Source organism: Panicum virgatum, chromosome 2K (genome assembly GCF_016808335.1).
Source record: "Panicum virgatum strain AP13 chromosome 2K, P.virgatum_v5, whole genome shotgun sequence".
NCBI lineage: Eukaryota > Viridiplantae > Streptophyta > Magnoliopsida > Poales > Poaceae > Panicum > Panicum virgatum.
Window position 1 is genome coordinate 318,855 of NC_053137.1, and position 24,260 is coordinate 343,114.

At 46.3% G+C, this 24,260-nt stretch overlaps 3 protein-coding genes and 2 pseudogenes across 3 annotated transcripts; 3 read left to right on the forward strand and 2 right to left on the reverse strand.

Moving 5' to 3' along the window:
- Nucleotides 1–544: 544 nt before the first annotated feature.
- Nucleotides 545–1,625, reverse strand: LOC120695819 (vegetative cell wall protein gp1-like). The gene has a single exon (XM_039979054.1). It carries the CDS (start codon nt 1,613–1,615, stop codon nt 824–826), a length of 792 nt encoding a protein of 263 aa, XP_039834988.1. The 5' UTR covers nt 1,616–1,625; the 3' UTR covers nt 545–823.
- Nucleotides 1,626–2,805: 1,180 nt separating this feature from the next.
- On the forward strand, nt 2,806–3,907 carry LOC120659890 (photosynthetic NDH subunit of lumenal location 3, chloroplastic-like). Its single transcript, XM_039938151.1, has 2 exons — nt 2,806–3,252; nt 3,334–3,907. The coding sequence occupies exons 1-2, from the start codon at nt 2,916–2,918 to the stop codon at nt 3,720–3,722; spliced, it is 726 nt and encodes a 241-aa protein (XP_039794085.1). The 5' UTR covers nt 2,806–2,915; the 3' UTR covers nt 3,723–3,907.
- Nucleotides 3,878–8,832, reverse strand: LOC120659882 (annotated as a pseudogene).
- Nucleotides 8,833–10,426: 1,594 nt separating this feature from the next.
- On the forward strand, nt 10,427–12,044 carry LOC120659897 (annotated as a pseudogene).
- Nucleotides 12,045–15,742: 3,698 nt separating this feature from the next.
- Nucleotides 15,743–24,256, forward strand: LOC120659909. Its single transcript, XM_039938180.1, has 2 exons — nt 15,743–16,221; nt 21,796–24,256. Exon 2 carries the CDS (start codon nt 21,824–21,826, stop codon nt 24,074–24,076), a length of 2,253 nt encoding a protein of 750 aa, XP_039794114.1. The 5' UTR covers nt 15,743–16,221; nt 21,796–21,823; the 3' UTR covers nt 24,077–24,256.
- Nucleotides 24,257–24,260: the final 4 nt, after the last annotated feature.

The window sequence follows — 24,260 nt, forward strand, 5'->3', positions numbered from 1 at the left end:
TGGAGTACTAAATATAGGTAAATAAAAAAATTAATTATATAGTTTTGACGTACGTTGCGAGACGAATCTTTTAAGTCTAGTTAGGTCGTGGTAGGACAATATTTACCAAAAAAACGAAAAATACTACAGTGTACTACAGTGTCCTATGTGATTTTTCGCATCCCCTTTTCTCTCCATCTAAACACAACCTTGGACTGAATACTGATCATATAGCTCGCACAATTCCCCAGAACTACCTCTGCTAGTACGAAAATCACTGGCTACATGAACCAAAATACAGAACATTCTTTTGTGTGTATTTGCTTTTTTTTTAGAGAACGTCTGAGCATATATTTCATTAAGAGGGATTAAGAGGGAGTGTGTGTATTTGCTTTCAAGAGGAGGGCATTAGCTTTGTTTGATGCACTAGTGTTCAACAGTGTGGATCTGTGGAGGAAGAATCTCCAACTCCAATCAAGATCCCAGGTGGTCAACAGGTCAAGGCCATCCACGCATGCATCAGTCCATGACCAACTCCATGGTCAATTCAATCGACATGCAGATGTCAAGACCACTGATTTGTATCAAAAGCTGAACTTTCCGACAGGATTACAAAATTATGAACAGATCAGCAAACTGTAAACAACAGAAGAAATTGGACAAGAAAGATGCAGAATGATTCCGCGAGATCCTGATGGAGATAATGAAAGTTCAATCCAGCAAGGCAGAATTGAACTGAACTCTAGGACAAATTGAATCAGTAGTACATCAACGCTACCCCTCCTCTAACAAATCTGTGCAGCTCTAACCTGCTCTGAACCGAGCCAGTCAAGAATCAGCGGCATCAAGACGCCGTCGGGCTCGGCGCCTCTGGGGCAGCCGGCGGCGCAGGCGACGGCAAGGCCGGTGGCGGCGGCAGCAGGTCGGCGGGAGGCGGCGGTGTCGCTGATGCCGCTGGGGGCGTCGCGATCTCTGCCACCGGAGGCGGCGGCGACGGAAATGCCAGCGGGGGTGGCACGACTGCTGCCGGCGGCGGCAGCTGTGGAGGGGGCACCAGCATCGGCGGCTGCAGAGGGGTGACGGGCACAGGTGGTGGCGGCTGCCAGGCGGTGTCCGGGGAGGGAAAGGTGGGATTTTGCGGCGTCGTGGGCGTGGGCGTGGGCGGCGGACGAGCGGCGGTGGCGGGCTGCGCGATGGCGGGTCCGGGGAGGGCGGGCTGGCACCCGTCAGCGGCTTCGCACGCCGTCCCGGTGGCGGAGCTGGGGCCGGGCTTGGCGGCGCGGTGGAGGACGGCGCGGAAGGCGAGGACGACGCCGACGACGGCGAGGACGGCGAGGAGGGCGAGGAAGATCTTGGTGGCCTTGCCCACGTAGCAGCCTGGCATGGCCGACGCTCTGTCGAGTCTCTTCTGGTGTCTGGCGGTGCTGTGCCCGTGAGGCCGTGACCGCTCCCGACGAGGTGGAGCAGCAGAGCGGAGGTGTGGAGTGTGGACGGACAGCGATGCTTTTTCTTGGTATTGTACGGGGAGCACGAGGCCTGGTGGCCGTCCGGTGCTGCAAGTGGACGCTCCAGATCGAGCTGAGATAAAAGAGATGGTTGCTCTGCTCAACCATCGCCATGTGATGTTAGCCGCCATTAACGCTCGAGACCTGCCTGACAGCGCTCACTGCCATGGAGGCCGCGTCTCGAGAAAATGAGGAATCTTGTAGTGCTCCATCCACCTCCACTGCAATCTTTATTTGGGAGAAGCACCGCAGTAAATGGGCAAAGGGAAACGGGAAACCGCATTCATTTCATTCTTTGCAACTCCACCACCACTACTATTAGGTCCTGCTTAGAGAAAGTAACTAAACTTTAGTTACTTTATTATATGGACTAAAGTTCCAAATAAAATGGCTAAAAACGTTTTAGTCCTACTAGTAATTCCCAAAGAGTAGAGGTATAAGGGCAGTCCCAATCCAGACTCTACCATGGAGTCTAGGTCTCCTATTTATTGTGTTTTGCTGATGTGACAGTATATTTATGGAAGAGAGATTGAGAGAAATCAAGACTCCAAGTCTTATTTAGACTCCAAATCTTCACGCAAATCAAGAATGAATGTGAGAGAGACAAGTGGGCCATATAAACTAAATTAACATACTTTGTATTGGGGAGTATAGTTTCTTGTGATGGAGTCTTTGAGGCTTAGACTCTATGAGTGGAGTCTGCATTGGGACTGCCCTAAGGAGTTGAGTGGGCCTGCCTCCTTATTTTAGTGTCTGCTTGATTGGATGCCAAAATATTGGCAAGCCAAATCGTGGGCATGTCAAATTTTTTTTATCAAAATCCTAGCAAGTTTAAAATAGTATTTGACTAGGTGAGTTGCTTTTTTAGTCTTCAACCAAACAAGTGATAAAATTTATAGACTTGCCCACATTTTGGCACCCAACAAATAGACCTTTAGTCACTTAATCCAAACAGATCCTTAAAATCGTACAATTAATCCTAGTTGGTACAAAAATTGACCCAGACACTCGCCTCATGCAAAGATCAGATAGACAGACAGACAATTAACACTTGCAGGTGTTAGGCCTTTCGAGTTCAAGCTTTTGGGGTCCTAGGCCTTTTCAGTCTAATGTTAATTAGGTCCCTTGTACTTTTTTTCAGAGTTATTCCTGTTATTTATGTAATCGCTTCTTTGCTGAACCAGAATTGCTTCTTCTTTCCTTAACTGATATGATATATAGCACTAAATACAATTAAGAGTTTACGGCCCGTTGGCTGCAGAAGCACGGTCTAGTGCGAGCCCAATATCTGCACTAGATACAAGTAGAGCAGCCCAACCAACCAAGAGTGCCTCATCCATCCACCCACACCAGCAGCGACTGCGAGCCGCTTCCTGTCATCCATATCCAGGCAGAAGCAAACGGCAGCCGCTTCCTTTTTCTTCCTGGGACATGCCGCCGGCGCTGCCTGCCATAGTGCTATCCACTCCCACACTCCCCATGGCCGCCACTTTCCTCGCAAGCCTCAACGCACCACCGGCGGCGGCTGCTGCTGCTACAGGCTGCGGCCATGCCTTCTCCGGGTCCGGGAGCAGCCGAGCAACGCCGCCGCCGCGCGCGGTGACATGCCAGGCGTCCAGGAGATCAGCCTCCCTCCACCTCGGCATCGCCGCTGCAGCCGCCGTCCTGCTCCGGCAGCCCGACGCCGCCCGCGCCGCCGAGGACGAGCCGGCCAACAACGGGTGGTGGCTCACCGAGTTCCCCTTGCCGGTGCCCAAGATCCTCAACAGTAAGTCCGATTCATTCTTCAGTTACTTGCAGAAAGCTAGAGTAGCACTGACCAGACCAGACACATACATACGCGTCGCAGAGGAGATCAACAACCCGGAGACGGGGACGCGCTCCTTCCTCAAGAACGGCATCTTCATGGCGGACATCGGCCCCAGCTTCGCGGCGCACGCGTACAGGCTGCGCAGCACGGCCTTCGACCTGCTGGCGCTGGAGGACCTGCTCGGCAAGGAAGCCTCCAACTACGTCAACAAGTACCTCCGCCTCAAGTCCACCTTCATGTACTACGACTTCGACAAGCTCATCACCGCCGCCGACGACAAGCCGCCCTTCGTCGACCTCGCCAACCGCCTCTTCGACAGCTTCGAGACCCTGCAGCAGGCCGTCACCGCCAAGGACGACACCAAGATAGGCGAACGCTACGCCGAGACAAAGGTCATCCTCCAGGAGCTCATGGCGAAAATGGCATAGCATGGCACCAGCTCTCCCGATTCAACTCATAATGTAAATCCTAATATCGCCAGAATTTGCAAATCCAGAGTTGCACCAGAATCAGTGGTTTACGAGTTTGTGCCAGAATCAGTACACGCTCAGCTCAGAGGCATCGGCAACGCCCAATCAAAGACTACGACGAATAAGAAAATAATTTACAACAACCCAAGTTGTGGTAATGAGATCATACAAGTTTGTGCAAATGAGATCCTAAGATAAAGAGGCCGGCCGTTAGCACAATCAACAAACCACAACCCAAATGAACCCAAAACAAGTTATACCAACACCTATCACAGGATGCAAATGATCGATTGCATCAGTAAATCAACCCAAACATAAACATACACCGTCAGCAGATGGATCTTGGCAATCCACAGGCACCGCCTTCCCCGCATGTCATCACTGCGAGCTCCGCATCTGAGTTTGGCGCCGAGGGATCCCGATCTCACAAGAGTTGACCCTTGCAGCAAACCGCAACGAGCAAATTGACTCTCCGGTGGAAGACACTTCAGGAGACAAATTCACAAACATGAGGGTCTTTGAATCCCCTCCAAGGCATGGCTGCGTTGCCAGGAAAAGAAAATATCAGATGATACATTTGCTATACCTATGCATCAGAACAAGAGTGCGAGTTTGTGAGAAATGGGAAATTACCTGGAGCAGGTACGTCAACTTTGAGTTCCTAAACGGAACATGTTCCTCTTTCTTTGCAATTGAGAAGATCACATCACTTAAGCATGACAAGCTTTTATTGATGGCCTAAGAGCAAAGCAATGACTATGCATTAGTACAGAATTTAACTTCAATCGCAAGGAACACTAAGGGCCTGGATAGCATATTACCTGAGTCTCCTTCAGCCGATCACCAGTGGCACCACTTTTGTTGAGGCGCTCGCTTCCTGCTAGATCAATAAGGTTGAGCACTCCTTGAACTTGTTGATCCGTTCCCTAGAGATAAAGACAATAAGTTATAATGGAAAAACAGTCCACCAATCAACATCAAAAGAAAATTAGATCATACCTCGTTTACACCAAAAATTCGAAGAGTGAAAACACAGTGGCTTCTAGATGATTCCTCATTCATTTGTGTTCTCCCAACTGACCTGAAAACAAAATCAAGAAATGACAGCTTTAGTTACCAAATCAACTTATAACGATGATCTCCAATTGCCAACCATAAAATTCTAAGGTAAACTTGGTGCCACAGTTATAGAGATGCAAATACCACAAGAGAAGACTAGAAATTAACATCAATACCCTCGTGAAAAAATTATATGAAGTATAAAGTAGTATCTTGTGAAAGACTTAAAACGGAACTGATTGTGTGCTTTATCAAGATTTACATTCTTTTTTAGGTTAGAAAATATGAAGCAGTACTGTAATTTTTATAAATCTGGAAGAGTTGATCATAATCATATAGTGGCTATCAAACAAGTGACAGACCTAAATTCAAAAACCAAATAAAGTAACAAACATTCATGATCAGTAGTACTTTTTTTCTTTTTTATTTTCTACTCTTACAAGCAAATATCTGTGGTGCAAATCAGAAAATAAACGTGTTACCTGCTCTGAGCAGCCCTCCTAAGCAGAGAAGAAACTTCGCTGATACTAGTTACGTCAACAACCGTGAGGTCAGACACATGAGTGTTACCATTTGCATCATGCTTGATAGTGTATTTGGAAGAACCACCATCTTGAGCAGCCATGCGATTCACACCAAGCAAGTCGCGTATAGTTTCATTGTAGATTTCCAACATTGAGGCCTAAAAATGTTGAAGAACATCATGATGACAGTTACAGAAAATTTAATAGACCAATTAGTTCAACTAAATAAATAAATTAGCAAGGGCGCACCTGCATCTTATATTTCCAACCTTGTGAATTAAGAGCCTGGCTAGCTTGAAAGATTTGTTCAAGTGATCTTGGTATCATTCCTTTCTGATCATCTAACTCTGGATTACCCATCATGGTATAAGTTTTACCAGAGCCAGTTTGACCATAAGCAAATATGCATACCTAAATGATTTGACAACTAGAAGTTATTTGAGGAAAAAAAAGGAGGGAAACATATTTCAAGAGCCAATAAAGGTAATCTCACTCATAGTCATCCAAAGATTGTACCTTATAGCCATCCAGGGCGCTTTGCACTAGTTGAGATATTTCGATGAACACGTGTTCTTGTGATGCCGAATGATCAAATACTTTGTCAAAAGTAAATGAATATGCTTGAGCTGAAAACAATGAGAAACGCAATCAATCCAAAGTAGAAACGTAAAAACAATATATCAAAGTCATAGAAATGAATGTAGAGTACTTTACCGTTATGCATCAACTCAATACCACGACCAATGTTTTCTCCATTCTTTGGATATGAGATAGCTCCTGACTCATTTGGTAGCAAAGGCCTTACTCTACAAAATACTCTGATATTTCCCTTCAGCTCCTGCAAAGAAATAACTTTAAATATAGGTAAATATATATATTGGACTTTTGGAAGTCCTGGAGACCTTACAAGAATTGTATTGTGTAGCTTTTTCCGTAATTTCTCGCCATCTAGAATTTGTTGCTCAGCTTCTTCTAGGCGTGACTGAAGGCTCTCCAATATTTTCTTTTGATTCTCATACTCAGTCATGGTTTCCAAAGCCGTCAAATCGAACATCTATATAGTTGAAACAAGATTAAAGATATTAAACATCTATGCATCCCCTCCTACCTAATGCTATCATTCGATAGGTTAAAAAGAGAGATAAATCATGTAATACTTAAAAATAAAATAGTATTAGAACAACATTTGGAATGAAGAAATAGGCATGTACCCACCTTTAACCTTTCACTGGCAGCTGCAAGCTTAGTTTCCAATGTCTTTATCATCTGTCTCTGAGACGAACAAGTTTCCTATTCCATTAAGAACATGTTAGCCAACTTAGCCTATGCAGATAGGAATCAAATCATCTAGACAAACAAATACCTCAAGCGCAGCTGTCCTTGTCATGGCGCCATCTAACTCTATGGCAGCTTTTCCTGTCATTTCTTTATATGTTCCCATCTCAGCCATCAAAGAATCTACTTCAGCAGATTTATTGTCGCGATCCTCCCGTGCACGCTGAAGCTCCATTCTAAGACCTTCAACCTCCTTTAATAATTCATTCTTCTGTTTTGCAGCTTCATTTTGCAAAGACTAGAAGGACACAACATTATTAAGACATCAAGATCATTGTGTACATTGAATAAGAATAGTATGGACAGGGGTCAAGCTAAGGGCATACTGATTAGGATGCAATCATGCAACTAAGATTTTACCTTCGTCAAATCAAGCTGCATTTTTACTGAGTTAGCATGATCCTTCAGACCATTCATCGTCTCCACCATCGTATTCTTCTCTTTTTGCAGCTTTGCCATAGTTTCGGCATTCTTTGTTGCATCTGCTTGGAGATTGCTATTATATTGCTGCAAACTTGTGTTATATTCTTGAAGCCTTTTGTTTGTATCCTGAAGCATCTTAATCTAAAGAAAAATAAAAAGCAAAGCGCAAAAAATAGTAAATGATACATCAATATGTTTCAAAACAAGTTTATTTTTGGAAGGAAAGTGTATTCATAAAAAAAAATATTAGCTTATACCTGGTCGTTTAGGCGTTTTTCCTCCAACTTGCCTTTTTTAAGATCTTCCAAAAGCTTATTCTTCATTGATTCAACGGATGTCCTTGCATCCTTTTCCTCTTGTAGAGCCCTTAGAGTATCCTGCATTTTAATAAAACTCTTGAGTACGAAATGTCACAGCAGTAGTACGACAACATTAAGTCACAAGCACAAGTTACCAACCATTTTCTCGGCCTCGACCTTCTTCAGAGTCTCTTGTAGAGATGTGTACTGCTTCTGAAGCTCCTCATTTATGGATCTCGCTTCATCAAAAGAATTCTTCAACTCAACCACTAGATGATACAATACAATCACAGTTAGTAAAACATATTAATGGAAAAAGGTACTATCCATGATGTGTCAACTTAAAAGAGTCGTTACCTGTCTTGGAGTGTTGTTTCCCTTCAGCCTCAAGCCGGGCAGTAATGTTCCCAATTTCAGTGAGGTTTGCATCTTCTCTCTCAAGCAACCATTTTATACAGGCCCGCAACTTCTTGATGTATTCCATCATCTGCTCGCTCTTTCCCTGCACAGTGAATTTGGGAGGCAATGGAGACAGAACAGGGTATCAGCATACAGAAAATTACATTATCAAGAGCAAGTAGTCGTAAAATAGTAAAATCATAAGTCACCTAATAAAGGCAGTAAACATTGCAAAAGTTGCAGCAGCTAGTTTAGATGGAAATTTCGTTAGTTACCATGTAGAGAAGCTTATCCGTAGCACCTATATACATTTCTATTTGGTTTTGTTGTTTAAAAATCCTTGTTTTTTTACTGGTTGAAGACTTTATTTTCTATGGAAATATGGTTTATTCTACAATTTAACGGACGCCACATGCCGAAAGGAAGTAGTAAAATGGATCAAAGGAAGTCATTTTTCTATAGTTTTGGTAATTCAGAAACAGTGTTAACACGTCAGGTGGGTCATAGAACTAGGTGAGAGTGACAGGTTACCAGCACAGCGATGCGAACTAATAACATGTAAGGACGCCAAACCATAAGTGGTTAATATGAGAGAAGTAAACAAGAGTAGCAAAGCAAATGTACAGCAAGTAGACGCATAGCATTCCCAGCAGAACGTGCACATCAGGGAGCACGGGTACGAGAGAGAGAACAAGAAGGCGGATGGAGTGTGAGTCACCTTGTAGTCCATCTTGTTCTTGCCCTTCATCTTCTCGTTGAGAAGGGCCTCGACGTCCTCCCTGACCGCGAAGACCATGGGCTCCTCCTCGGGCGGCGGCGGGGGCGGCTGTGCGGCGGCGGAGAGCGGCTGCCTCCCGGCCCCGGTGGCGGTGCGCTGGCGCTTGCCGGCCTGCGCGTCCGCCGGGTTGTTCTCCTTGTGGCGCAGCATCCCTGGGCGCACCCCTCGGGCGGACATGGCGGACTGATAGGTGGGTGGATCGATCTAGGGTTGAAGAGGAGGAGGAGCGGGGGGGGATTGGATTTGGAATTGGGGATGGGGACGGAATGGGGAACCAGAGGGAGAGGGAGATTTGAAATCGTTCGAATTTCGGTGGGGCCAGGAGACGCGCATGTGTGGGATCAGCCTCCAAGTTGGGCTGGGCCGGGCGGTTGTGGCGGTGGCGCTGCTCCTCCAAGGCCCACCACACGACCATTCATTGGGCTTGCTGTTCAGTGGATCGGGCCAAATTGATCGTCGATAGGATTGAATTGATTCTCTACCCCTCAATCAAGAAAAAATATAAACCCCCCCCTCAAAAAAAAAGAAAAAACATAAACAAATCTCTATAATAATAGTTGAATTGAGGAATTCTTTTTAAACTTAGTTGAGTTGTGGAATTGAACAAGCTGCTGGATGCAATGCAAAAGCGTGAAAAAGATGGCGTGCATGCAGCAGCAGGGTCCGAATAAGTAAGCAAGCAAACGTAAAAGGGAAAAAAGAGCAAAAGGGTCTTGCGTTGGTTGGATCCTCCATGATAGTATTATATGCCTTTCTCCCTTTGCAAGTTTCTGCTGGCCTGAGCCCGTACCCTGATCTGATGTGAACTATGCATTATTGCCATCGATCATTATATTTCCCCATCTTCTTCAATAGTACAACGCTAAGCTCCTATATGTGCTAAATTGCAAAGCTTTTGGATCATTTTTCTAGACGAAAAACATTTTATTTGCCAATTTTTTTCACCCAAAAACAAAATTTATTTTCCAACTTCAATTATATTGGTGAATATTTCTCATTACTCGGTCAAAACCGATGTAGCCTAAACTTCCTGCAAAATATAAGGTATTGGCCTGCCATAGTTGGATAGAGTCAAAGCTAGTATTTTATGTAATTATTATTATCTTTTTTGTGAGAAATTATATTTTTATATAATTTATTATCTTTTTGTGAGAAAGTAGTTTTTTGTAAATATAATAATTATATCTTGTGCGTGCATACCTTGCGACGCAACACAGATCTATCTAGTAATATTCTTTTTGTCTCTGGCCATGTGATCGAAGTGGTCCTAGCTACGTGCTAGTACTGCTTTCACTTTCCTCTTTTACTACTTTTTCACCGAATAAATAAAAGAGTAAAAAATAAAGCAAACAAAATGGAAGGCATATTATTCCAGGTGTTGGAGTATGTAGGACACGCATCGCATGCAGCAGCAGCCTATATATGGATGATTAGTATTGGACACAGTCACACAGCGCACAGACCGACCGAGCTATATAGGCAACTAATAACATAATATATAAAGACCAACAAGCCAACAACCTTCAGTCCGGCAGCTGTTGGATCGGAGCTAGCTAGCTAGGTATCTGGATCAACTATATTTGGGGAAGAAATAATCATCAGGTAACTAATAACAGCATGCATGCATGCATGTGTTTATTTATTTGTTCACTTTATTATTTCCTCGGTCACCAACAAGCTAAGTGTCATAGATGATCATACTAGTTGCTATTTCAGGCAATGCATGATGTGTAACGTTCGTTCATGATGCAGTGCAACGCCTAATCAATGAATGAATAATGTAATCTTCTCGCAAAAAGAAGAAGAAAAGAATGACTGAATAATCTGAATGTGCAGGCAGCAGGTAGGCGATGGGCGGTTTCACCCCTCCGGTGCCGCAGCAGGACAGCGACTGGGCGATCCGGGTGGCGGTGCTGGTGACTGGTGAGCCTCCTCCTCCAGATCCTGCTCATCTTCGTGGGCCCCGTGCGCTGCCGCTCCTCCCACCCCATCCCCCGCTTCACCGTCTGGTCCTGCTACCTCCTCGCCGACTGGGTCGCCGACCTCGCCCTCGGCCTCCTCCTCAACAACATGGGCAACATCGGCGGTGGTGGAGGCGGCGGCGGCGGCGGCAGCAGCCTCGGCCTCATCAAGCGCGGCGGCGCCACCGCCGGCAACACCAACAACGGCAGCTCCACCAGCAGCAGCAGCCCTGCCATCTTCGCCTTCTGGACGCCCTTCCTGCTGCTCCACCTGGGCGGCCCGGACACCATCACCGCCTACTCGCTCGAGGACAACCAGCTCTGGCTCCGCCACCTCATCGGCCTCCTCTTCGAGCTCTTCTCCGCCTCCGTCATCTTCTTCTGCTCCCTGCGCGGCAACCCCGTGGTCCACGCCACCGTCCTCATGTTCGTCGCCGGCGTCATCAAGTACGCCGAGCGCACCTACTCGCTCTACTCCGGCAGCGTCGGCGGCTTCCGTGCCAGCATCCTCGACCCGCCGGAGCCCGGCCCCAACTACGCCAAGCTCATGACGGAGTTCGACTCCAAGCAAAGGGCCGGCCTCAGCGTGGAGATCACCATAGCTGACGGCGAGGCCAGCAAGGCCCACGAGGAGATGGAGGACCAGGAGACCACGCGCCTGGTGATGCTCAAGGACAAGAGCCTCGAGGCGCGCGCCTACGACTTCTTCCTCATCTTCCGCCGCCTCTTCGTCAACCTCATCCTCAGCTTCAAGGAGCGCCGCCTCAGCCAGGCCTTCTTCCTGCACCGCGAGGGCATGAACCCCGGCGAGGCGTTCGAGGTCATCGAGGTGGAGCTCAACTACATCTACGACATGGTGTACACCAAGGCGCCGGTCCTCCGCGCCTTCTGCTCCTTCTCATTTACGTGCTCCGGCTGGTTCTTCCGCGCCGTCTGCTCCGGCTGGTTCCTCCGCGCCGTCTGCTCCGGCTGCCTCGCCGCCGCGCTCGTCATCTTCCTCCTCCTGGACAAGCCCCGCCACGGGATCCGGCGCGTCGACGTCGGCATCACGTACGCGCTGCTGCTGGGCGGGCTGCGCTCGACGCCGCCACGCTGCTCATGCTCCTCTTCTCCAACCGCGTCACGGTCTGCCTGGAGGAGTCCCGGCGGTTCAGGTGGCTGGCGCGCCTCACCAGGGCGGCCAAGCGGTGGCGGCCGCGGCGGTGGTCCGGCAAGACCTCGCAGCTGAACCTCGTCGGCTACTGCCTGGGCAAGCTGGAGCAGCGCAGCAGCAGCAGCAGGCGACTACGAGGCGCGCTCATCAGGGCCGCCCACAAGCTTGGCCTCGAGGAGATCGTCGACGACAACTTTCTCTTCATCCGGCGCGTGCCGCTGCTCACCATCACTAGTGGAGAAGAGAGCGGCAGTCTCCTGCTGGACTTCGTCTTCCATGGCCTCAGGGACGCGCCATGGAGGTCGACAAGGTCAGGCATGATTCAGAACAGATGAAGATGAAGATGAAGATGAAGATGAAGATGAAGATGAAGATGAAGATGAAGGAGGTGTGCGGCGGCCGCGGCGAGCGCGTCATCAAGAATGCCATCAAGCTGGCAGGCGTCGGTATAGTTTTCCATCAGGCCATGGGCCGGCCCGAAGCACGAGAATTGGGCCCGGTACACGGCCCGGCCCGGCACGAAGGTAAACGGGCCCGGGCCGGCCCGGCACGGGCGTCGTGCCGTGCCTGGCCGCGCCGCAGGCACGTGGGCCGGCCCGGCCCGGCACGGTTAGCGGCCGGCCCGACTCGGCACGTGGGCCGGCCCGTGAGCACGAAGCCCACGAAGCCCGCCAGCCCGAGCCGGCCGGCCACATAAGGGGGAGGGGGCGGCCGTGGGCGCCGGTAACCTAGCCCCCCTCCATTCCCCGCCCTGGCTCCTCCGCGGCTACGCCTCGTCTCCTCCGCGCTCCGCCTCCCCCGCTCCTCGCCCGATCCGCTCCATGCCTCCACCCCGAGTCCCCGACCTCCACTGTCCACCCCACCTCTCCGGCATAGATCCGCCGCTCTCCGACCCTCTCCTGTCGCGCGGATCGCCGGTAACCCTAGGCCCCTCCATTCCCGCCCACCTGGCCGCCGCCTCGTCTCTCCCGCCTCCCCCGCTCCTCGCCAGATCCGCTCCACCTCGACCTCCACCACACCTCTCCGGCGTAGATCCGTCGCTCTCCGACCTCCTCCTGTCGCGCGGATCGCCGGTAACCCTAGCCCCCTCAATTCCCCGCCCGCCTGGCCGCCGCCACGTCTCCTCCGCCTCTCCGCCTCCCCCGCTCCTCGCCAGATCCGCTCCACCCGACCTGCACCCCACCTCTCCGGCGTAGATCCGCCGCTCTCCGACCTCCTCCGCCTCTCCTCGGCCAGATCCGCCGCTCCAGTGGACGTCCTCCTACTCTGCTCGGTCAGATCCGCCGCTCCCCTCAGGCCCTCACCTCCTCCCCTCTCCTTTCTTCTACTTCTTCCTCACGAATCCTCCTCTCCCCTCTTTGCGAGTCTGTGTGGCCTGCAACTCCGGTGAGGGCGTCGACGGCAACTTCGATCTTCGGTGCTCCGGCCAAAGGTAAGTCAGAACTCGCCTTTCTTCTCCTTCTTCCTCACGAATCCCCCTCACAGTCTCTCCTCCTTGTGCAGGCCGTGAGGGACCGAAGACCGGCGATGGCCGCCGACGACTCCTACAACAATGAGTTGCGGTCGATGGGCTTTCGCGGAGATGATGAGGATGACCTGTCTGCGGATGCCGCTGAGCTGTTTGGCAGCAATGCTGCCATCGACCTAGATCCAGAAGGCCTTCCTCAGGGGACCGCCGCTGGATCTGGCACTGGCAGCGCGAGCACCGCCGCTGCCACTGAGTCTGGCTCGACCAGGAAGAGGAGGGCGTCCACCTCCAAGGTCTGGAAAGACTTTAATGAGATCTATGAGGTAATTGATGGTAAGGAACGTCGAACTGGTGCTAGATGCAAGCATTGCAAGAAAAACCTCACTGGTAAATCAACCCATGGTACTGGTCACTTGAAGCGGCACATTCCTATATGCCCTGTTTTGAAATCTCATAATGCCATGACTCAATCTCAACTTAAGTTTAATCCTGATGGCTCTGTGCACATTTGGGAGTACAAACCAGAAGTAGCTTGTACTGAGTTGTGTAGGTTAATTGCTCGTCTTGACCTGTCTATTTGCATTGGTGAGTCTGATGCTTTTGAAGAGTACATTACTACTGCTCATAATCCTAAATTTGCTAAGGTGTCTAGGCAAACAACCACTAGAGATTTTGCCAAGTACTTCACTGAACGTCGTGCTCAGCTTGTTGAGTGCTTGAAGTCTGTATCCTCTGTTGCTCTTACTTCTGATATCTGGTCTGGCAATGCTAACGAGGATTACCTTAGTGTGGTTGCTCATTTTGTGAATGCTGATTGGCAACTAGAGAAAAGGATCTTAGGTCTCAGGTTGATTGATGTGTCCCACAATGCTGAGAATATTGCTGAGCGTATTACTTCTGTTATTGCTGATTATGGGTTAACTGATAAAATCTTTGCTGTTACACTGGACAATGCTGCTGCTAACACTAGGGCTATTAATCAACTTAATCCAATTTTGTCTGGTTATGTTGGTAGCTTGTTCCTATCCAATTTAGCCAATATAAGTCCGTTTTAATTAGCTTATTATTAGCCGATCGATTGACTGTTCGTCGATCTTGTGTAATGTGGTGCATGGATGCTTGTGTGTTGTTTCGTTTGTAACGCATATATAGTCACCTGATTTCTCACTTCTCATCCAACGTGTGTGATGGATGCGATCAACTTCGCATCTATACTCTCTTCATTCCATCCTAAGTCAAATATCCCTAATTTTGAACAAATTTATAAAAAAATATATGTAACTTTTTACAATACCAGATAAATACAAAATCATATGTTGGCATTTTTATATAAACTTGGTTAAAATAAGACAACTTTGACTTAGGAGAAACTAAGTTAACAATTAATTTAGAGTGAATGGAGTATCGTATTCTTGCTTCAGTCAGTTTGCAAGCATTTTTCTACTAAAAACTATATATAGAAGTACATACCTTTTTCCCATGACATGTTTTTGTCATTAAACATACTTCAATAAGCATGAAGTATAATTTTCATATTTGCACTAGAGTTTTGAATAAGACAAATAGTCCAACATGGTCTCTAGAAGTCAATAATGGTATCTGTTGAGATTGAAAAGTGGAAAGGAAATGGAATGTTTCATTGATGTCATTGTTCATATATTTATAAAAGCCCAAGGGGCACCAAGGTGTATGTTCGGAGCAACATGCCCCTCCGAACAGGCCCTTTGGATTACTGCTAATCCACAAAATTAATTAATTAATTAAAGTAATTTCTTACTAGTTATAGTGTTTCAGGACGCTCACCCTTGATCAATTTCTTCCTATGATCTTGTAAACAAAGTATGGATATCTCCTTCAAAAATTATGTGGGGAAAATATAAATGGATGAGTCAAAGGGAAAACTCCTTTAAGACCTATATATAAGGGAAAATATTGTATGGCATATATGATTGCTTTGTAATACATATTGCCTCATTCAAAACCTATGTATGATAAATTCTTGATAAGAAAACTCATGAATTAGGAAAATAGTACAATATTTATAATCACAAGATTATATACGTACAGGTTATATCAAGGATTTACTCCACCTGTTAGTTGCAAATCTTTAGACTATTTTTTCTAATATGATCTATCATAGAGGTGTGCAATTTTTAAAGAAAATAGAATAAATCTAATAATGACTACTCCCTCCATTCACTTTTGATAGATATATTTTAAAAACTCAAATGTTCACAAATGATAGCTATATTTGCTAATGGCATTGGCTGTGACAATAAATAGCACTGGTAACGAGGAGTTTCCAGTTAAAGCATTGGAGGACCAATAAAAAAGTCCGTGTTGTATTTATTATATGATAAGTAAAGTTGTTTTCCTTGGTCATTGTGTCAAGATGAAATATAGCTATCAAAAGTGAACGGAGGGAGTATTATTATTAGCAATGATGGTTAATTAGAGTTTGCTGAATAGATGGTCAGATATTTCTAATTTTCACAAGAATTTCTAAAAATACCTCTCTCTCTCTCTCTCTCTCTCTCTCTCTCTCTCTCTCTCTCTCTCTCTCTCTCTCTCTCTCTCTCCCTCTCTCCTAATGGTATCGTAGCCTTTATTAACTGGGAGCATTCAAAATGAATCTCTAATCAGTAATCAGTAATGAAGATAAAAATGTGTGCCTTGCTCTGCTTGCATTATATGCGCACCGGCCGGCACCACATCATCGATCTTTTATGTCGTGTCTCTTACAACTACGTCTATATATACCTAGCTGATGTGAAGGGGCGATCCTCTGTCTTCCTCTTCCTCTGCAAGAGAGCAGACAGGGAAAGAATCAAGTTAGCATATAGTATAACTGATCATGGCTGCAACGCCGAGGAGTATCTAGTCAGGTAAAGTATTATTCCATTTCCAGCCACAAGCAGTAATATAAAGCTCAAACTTGCACTGCATCGTGCATTGCATTGCAGCGGAGGCACCAACCAATGCAAGGTGTTTTCGTTGTGCAGCTGCAAGCATTCGTGCGCGTTTTCGTTACGTTGTGACGAACTACATACTGATCAAGGTACATGCGTCCTTTTTTCTTTAATTTCCCCGAAAAGCTAAGGGTCCAAATACAAAAAGAGTGTTGCTATCTTTTCTTCTTTATTATATTATATGCGTGCATAAAAAAATATGATATTTATCCGCCCGCAGCAAGGTTAGTATTAATTAAGCAGCAAGAGGGCGTTCGTGGACGTGCAACACAGCATGGAGAAGGAAAATCGAGTGATTATTATGACCGGTGACTGGACCATTTATATTGGGCTTTGCTACGGTATACACCAATTAATTACCTCATATTACCTCCTAGGAGGTAAGAGTTTAAATAAATCTGAACCGTTGATTATTAGGAGAGATAAAAATAATTAACTAACGAAAAAATAGAAACAAACTGGATATTCTAATTAACACCATCCTTGTCCGTGGATTTAGCACGAACCTGCATGCATGTGTGCATGTATACACGCATGATAAAATCTAACGCCCCCATTTATAGTTAGGATTGCTAGTTTGCTACATGTTGATAGCTGCGTGTAGTACAAGTAGGAAAATTAGTTACTCGCCTCGATCATGCATGGGACAAGCCAACGTTCATATATATGCATGCAGCCGCGCGCCATGGAAATTTAGCCGAGATTTTTTTTTTTTGCAAGTTTACACATGCCACGTTTGATCATGTTACGGAAATTATAGCAGGTTAGGGTTACATATATATTTTTTCAAAGATATCACGTGTATAGAAGGTTAGGGAAATTTCCATGGCACATTGATCACGTCTTAATATATATATATATAATCCCTCCCATATGTATGTTCATATTTCAAAAATAAAACGTTCCACATGTCAGGATCCTACACGTACGTGTGCATGTAAGGATCTATCAGTTAGGCATTATTAATGTACGCATCCACATTTTGGCTAATTGCAAAATATTTTGACTAGCTAATAGATCTAATTGCAAGATATTTTGACTCGAATGAGAATTATTTGTTGTATGAATCATGTCTAGGATAATGAAATCAAAAATTATGAAATAAATGTTACAGCTCACATATGTCACATTATGAAAAAAGTGTTACAACTCGCCCATGTCATGTTAGAAAAAAATGTTACAACTGACCCATCTCATATGTATTATAAGATCTACTAGATATTTAGATGACAAATCCATGTCACAAGATATGATTGGCAAATGTCCCTTGACGAGATGGCAAAAGAATTACATGCAATCTTCTATGGGTATGTGACGTGCATAGAGGGATCTATAAAAAAGTCTTTCATGTCTCAATTTAATGGCCAGCACATCATGCAGAAAAAAAGTAGAAATCTGATTGGCAAATGTCACCTATTGAAAAAAAAATATTACGTGCAATGTTCTGGGTATGTCACGTGTATGGAGAGGATAAAAAATGTTTCTTGACTCAATTTAATGGCCGGTACATCACATGGAAAAAACAAAAATTTAAGATCTCAACTAATCATGCATGCAAGTTAAATATAATTCTCTATTTTTTTATTTAAAATATATAAAATAACATTAGAACTATTACCTCTAAGAGGTAATATGACATTAGATCAACAGTCTATGGTCATTTTGGAGTAGCTACAATATTATATAGGACGGTGCCCGCAAGTTGCTACCGGTAATATAAATTTATCCGGACCTATACAAGACCATCAACCTTGTGCTCTTTCACTTCGTGTACATACCGTGTCGTGACCGCGTTAGGCATTGATTGTCTGGGTTCAAATCGGGATTTTCCGATCGATTTGTCTAGATTCCGATTGATTTGTCCGTGTTTCAATTAGGATTCCAATTAATCTGTTCGAGTTCTGATTACAATTCCAATTAATCTGTTCGAGTTCTGATTACAATTCCAATTGATGGATCAAGGAATTATTGCTTTCTTTAGAAATAAATAGCAAATATGCTCATTCGTTGCTACGATAAGGCATAGAAATATATTGATTAGCATATAAAAATATATTTATTATATATCATATCTATTTTATAATAATATAGTACATGTCGGTTGAGGACTGTAGTAGTCTTTTTCTATTTTACTTGCCAAATGCTAATTCTAAACCGCTTCGGACCTTTAACTCAACATAACCGATTGACGGACCAAGTAATCATTACTTGTTTTAGTAATAGTAGAGAAGTAGAGGTTATATATATATATATATTTAGAATCTTACTATTATTAATTGAATGCTCCTTTTGAAGCCTCACGTGAAGCCACCTAGAATTTTAGGTGAACACTCTAAAAAATAGAGATATTCTAGAAATTCTTACAAAAATCAAAAATATTTGTCCATCAAATCCGACGACTTTGATATAATAGTCATCTTCCCTAATAAGTTAATCACATATACCATTATGAAAATAGACTAAAGTAACCCTCTAAATATGTATTTAAATTATCCACCTCTGCCATTATGAAAATAATGCAAATAACCCTCTAAATTTGCATATAGATTATCCAATTATATCATTATTAAAAGTTAAAATAACCTCTAAATCTGAATCTAAATTATATAATTATAACAAAATATTAAAGTACACCAATATAAAATTCTAAATTACTTTTTGTATTATTATCAAAATATTATTTATGTTATTATTACATAAAAATATTACCTACGATATGTATCACTATGTATTCATGTATGATGGAAGAGATATAAATACTAATTCGCAAAAAATAGTTCAATTTAATAAATAACAAACATACATGGAGGTGTCATTCAAAATAAAATCTAATGCAACTAGATAAGTATAAATATGTATTTTAGAGTATGTGTTAGAATATTTAATAGATAAAAGAATGTGTGTGATAGATAATTATAATTATTATCTATAATTTTTATTTTTATAGTAATTCTAATTAATCGGTGCGGGAGCACCAGTTGATAGTAGGCTAGTATATATATAACTAGTAAGGTGGCCCGCGCTAATAGCACGGGTAGCTAGTTTTTTATATTTTTTCTTGAGGAATAATATTAAATTTTCAATTTTTCTATGTCACGTTGGCATATTCTCATATACCTTTTAATGTCTAAATTTGGAGTTTGATTTTAATATTGAATCGTCTTGAATATCGGTGCATTTTTTAGCATGTAAGTCCGATGGTTAATTGTAAGATGTGGTCACCTTGAATACATAATTTTTCTTTTACAAAGTTTTTATATGTACTTATTAAATATATTTATATAAATGTGGTAGTGATGTTGCAGAATGCTACAACTTTTAACTTGCTTGTTGGACTTTAATTTATGCGTTATAATATTTTGAATCTTTATTTAGCTTTTCTTTGAAATTTTTTATATATAGGGTATATTAATGTATAAATGTTTCCTTAAGAAATTTAGATGGATAAAGTTTTTTATTTGGGCCAACCCTGATTTTTTCCCACTTTGATTTTTCTTGGTTCATCTCATCGCATAAATTAGCCTACTTTAGAGTTGTGTCATATCGGCAATGGCTATTTCCAGGCGTGTTTTTGCTGGTGTCTCTAATATTTTTCTTGGACTTCTAATTTCTCCCGCTATTTCTGCTGATTTTTCCCTCTTACATTTTCTTTTGTCCATACATTTGAAATTGATTAGCATCTTCCGCATCGGATGCCCTTCATGGAGAAATTCACTGCGTAGCTCGAGTTCTCCCGGGGTTATCCTATCGGCTGCAGGCTCATGTTTTTTGTTGGCGTGTGATTGGAGCAGCTGCTCCGGCCATGACGCGCCGCGCGACGTTTGCCCGCAAGGCTATGGTAGCAGCATGGCGGCTCCGGCTAGGACACGCCCTGGCTCCGGCTGGGATGCGCGGCGAGCGACTTGAATTCCTGGCAAGTGGAGTATCGGCTGAGATAGAAGTCAAAACAACTTGGCGCAGGAACGCATAAGATCAAGATGTGCAAAATGCCTCGTAGGTTATGTTGTTGTTTGAAATTTGCTAGTTGGTCATCTGTTTATTTACTTGGCTGGAACTTTTTTCTTGTCCGAGTCCTATAGCTTTATTTATTGATCGGTACCTTTTTAAGTACACATATGTATATTCTATAGAATATGAAATATTTTAATAATTATGTTAAGCCAAGCCAGGTTATGTTGCCATGGCTGAACTTCTTTTCCTCTCCGAGTCATATACCTTTATTTTGTTTATTGACAGGTACATAATATGTTATGGCATATGAAATATTTTAATAATTGTAGTCATTTTCCATCATGTAAGTGTGTTGGTTATCCCTTTACTGGTTTGCTCGTAAATCTAACCGTCCTCCATCATGTAAGCTTGGTAGTTATCCCCTCTCGAACGATCGATCTAAGCCAAACCTTAGGAATCCGATCTGAAAGGGTTGTTGAATCGGTTTGCGCAGCCTCATGGTGATTCGATCGGTTCGTGATCCGTATGATCTAGTATTCAATGTTGACCGGATTTCACGTCAACCATAAGAAAAAATGGAGAGATTGAGGAGGGAGGAGCTTATTAGGCCCCTCCAATGTTTTGCTGCATCCACCGTACCGCCACTGCCTACTGCTGTGCTGCGGCTGCATGCACTCTTGTTACCCATGCGGCCGTCCGTGTGTGTCTCGGGCTCTCGGCAATCAATCCAATCCCCCGCTCGCTGCCGCAACTGGGCTCGTTCTTCAGGGCGGCAAGCGTGCAGATGCACACATGCCGTGTGCATCCTCCCGTTCCCATCTGCCTCAGCTCGCTGCTGCAACGCCATCGTCCTCTCGCATGGTTTTGTGGCATCTAGTGTGAAACAGTGCGATGCACACATGCCTCCCACCAGATCAAGCGAGCCATCCTGCGAAACATTGAAACAACCTCCCGGCCACCTCGAAACGCATCCCCGCGCGTCGTCTCCTCGACATCCCAGATTAAGGAAGACAGCTCTCGTTGTATCTTTATTGAATTTAACATGGATTTTTATGATTACTTTGAACCGTTAGATCTTCATAAAATCCAACGGTGCAAATCATTCTCTAAACCCCTAAATTTAATATGGACTCTTCTAATTAATTTAGACTGTTAGATCTTCATAAAATCCGACGGTGCAAATTCTTCTCTTTTTTAGATTAACGTAGGAATTTCTAGACCCTCTAGGCGAACGTGGTGGCTTCTTCTAACACTCCCTTATTAATATAATAGATAGATGATTAGCTGTGTCGTGTGTGAATTATTAATTAAGATGCATGTTTATCATCTTTACCCCCTTGGGCAACGGCAAGCGAGGCTCAGCTTGCTCAGGAGCGTGATGCCGCCGCCGAGGAATAACCAGGAAAGTGGATGCTCTTGGACTCACATCAAAAGGACAAGAAACAGTGAACCTAGCTGAGCGGCAATAGTAAGCAAGAGCTGTGAGCGAAAGCAGACCGGAGCAGGCGAGCAGGCTGCTCAAGAACAAATACTATTTATTAAATGCACTTTTATATAATACAAAACTTTTACATAATATAAACTAGCAAAACTAAATAGCGCGGGTAGTTAGTTTTTGTTGCCAATCTTTATATTTTTCTAGATAGATGATGTCTATTATAATTCTTTTTCTAGATGGGCCCAACCAACGAGTCATCTATATTCTTTTCTAGATAGCCAGCCAGGTAGTCGCCGTGGACGATGGGCGGTTTCAACCCACCGGTGCCGCAGCAGGATAGCAACTGGGAGATCAGGGTCGCCGTGCTGCTGAGCCTCCTCCTCCAGGTGGTCCTCATCTTCCTCGGCCCCACGCGCAAGCGCTGCTCCGGCCCGTTGCCCCGCTTCGCCGTCTGGTCCTGCTACCTCCTCGCCGACTGGGTCGCCGACCTCACCCTCGGCCTCCTCCTCAACAACATGGGCAGCATCGGCGGCGGCGGCGGCAGCAGCAGCGTCGGCCTCATCAAGAGAGGCGGCAGCGGCACAGCCGGCAACGACGCCTCCACCGGCAGCAGCAGCAGCAGCCCCATCATCTTCGCCTTCTGGACGCCGTTCCTGCTGCTCCACCTGGGCGGCCCGGACACCATCACCGCCTACTCCGTCGAGGACAACGAGCTGTGGTTCCGGCACCTCGTCGGCCTCCTCTTCGAGCTCGTCTCCGCCGCCGTCGTCTTTTTCTGCTCCCTGCGCGGCAACCCCGTGATCCACGCCACCGTGCTCGTGTTCGTCGCCGGCATCATCAAGTACGGCGAGCGCACCTACTCGCTCTACCGCGGCAGCCTCGAGAGGTTCCGTACAGACATCCTCGGCCCCGCGGACCCAGGCCCCAACTATGCCAGGCTCATGACGGAGTCGGAATCCAAGGAGAAGGCCGGCCTCAACGTGGAGATCGCCATACCCGACGACGGCGAGGCCAGCAAGGCGCAGAAGGAGATGGAGGACCACGAGGTTGCACGCTTGGTGTCGGAGGATAAGAACCTCGAGTTGCGGGCGTACGAGTTCTCCTCCATGTTCCGTCGACTCTTCGTCGACCTCGACCTCGGCTACATGGTGCGCCGGCTGAGCAGGGCCTTCTTGCTGGAACGCGAGGACATGACGCCCCACGAGGCGTTCGAGGTGATCGAGATGGAGCTCAACTTCATCTACGACATGGTGTACACCAAGGCGCCCGTCGCGCACACAAGGGTTGGCTGGGTCCTCCGCTCCATCTGCTCCGGCTGCCTCGTCGCCGCGCTCGTCATCTTCTTCCGCCACCACAAGTCTGGCTTCAAGGGTGTCGACGTCGGCATCACGTACGCGCTGCTCCTGGGAGGGCTGGCACTCGACGTGGCCGCGCTGGCCATGATCGTCTTCTCTGACCGCGCGGCGGTCTTCCTCCAGCAGTCCCGGCGGTTCAGGTGGCTAGCGGCGGCCAAGCGGAGGCGGAGGCGGAGGCGGCGCTGGTCGGGGACGACCTCGCAGCTCAACCTTATCGGATACTGCCTCGGCACACCGGACGACCATTACAGTACTGGTGGTCGGTGCTGGTGGCACAGGGTGGCCAAGATGCTGCGCGTCGACGGCGTCGAGGCCGGGATCTTGGAAAACTTCATCTTCATCCGGCAAGTGCCACTCGGCGACCTCACCGCTCCTCTTCACCCCGACCGTCGCGGTCACCCCCTCTCGTTCGTCTTCTATGGTGTCCAGGATGTGGCCCGAGCCGTTGGCCAGGTGGCGTATGACAACAAGAAGAAGGAGATCATGGAGGTGTGCAACCTCCGAGGCCAGGGCGCCATCAAGCGCTTTGAGAATGCCATCAAGTGGGACGGGGAAGACAACCTCCAGATCATCAAGGACAGCGTGGACGAAAGCCGCGAGTTCGACGAGTCCCTGCTGCTGTGGCACATCGCCACCGACCTGTGCCGCCACGAGGATAGGGAAGGTCCGCCGGCGGAAGAAACCCCACGGTTTCGAGCCATCGGCAAGACCCTGTCGGAGTACATGCTGTACCTGCTGATCAAGCAGCCGGAGATGCTGTCGGCGACGGCGGGCATCGGGCTGCTCCGGTACCGGGACACCTGCGCCGAGGCGCGGCGCTTCTTCGCGTCCATGGACCAGTGGGTGGGCGGCTACCACGCCGACGCCCGGGAGCTGCTGCTGCGGGTCAACACGTCGCAGAGGCCGGCGGCGGTGAAGGGCGACCGGAGCAAATCGGTGCTGTTCGACGCCGTCATCCTGGCCAAGGCGCTCAGGGCGCTCGACGAGGACCTCATGTGGGCGGTGGTCGAGGGGGTGTGGTTCGAGATGCTCACGTTCGCGGCGGCCAAGTGCCGGGGCACCACGCATGTGCGGCAGCTCAACCGTGGCGGCGAGCTCCTCACCCTCGTCTGGTTCCTCATGGAGAACATGGGGCTCAGCGAAATGTACCAGGTGGGGCAGGAGAAGGAGCGCGTCGCCAAACTCATCGTCCGGTATTAATTAGGCCGCCCGCATTCTTATTAATGGGCAGGCATTTCATATGTTCGTATTCCAAGAACCAAGGAATAATGCCACACGTATAAGCAGGATGATATTATATTTATAGTTAAAATAACTTCACATAATTAATGCACAGTTGCATGTATACATGTTTAATAAGAATGACATTTTCATTGACAAGTTA

Bases quoted from the DNA above. Each gene is read 5' to 3' on its own strand.
- LOC120695819 (XM_039979054.1), bottom strand. From the start codon at position 1,615: ATGGCGGCTAACATCACATGGCGATGGTTGAGCAGAGCAACCATCTCT.
- LOC120659890 (XM_039938151.1), top strand. From the start codon at position 2,916: ATGCCGCCGGCGCTGCCTGCCATAGTGCTATCCACTCCCACACTCCCC. The intron at 3,253-3,333 runs GTAAGTCCGATT...TACGCGTCGCAG, and splicing joins GGTGCCCAAGATCCTCAACA to AGGAGATCAACAACCCGGAG.
- LOC120659909 (XM_039938180.1), top strand. From the start codon at position 21,824: ATGGGCGGTTTCAACCCACCGGTGCCGCAGCAGGATAGCAACTGGGAG.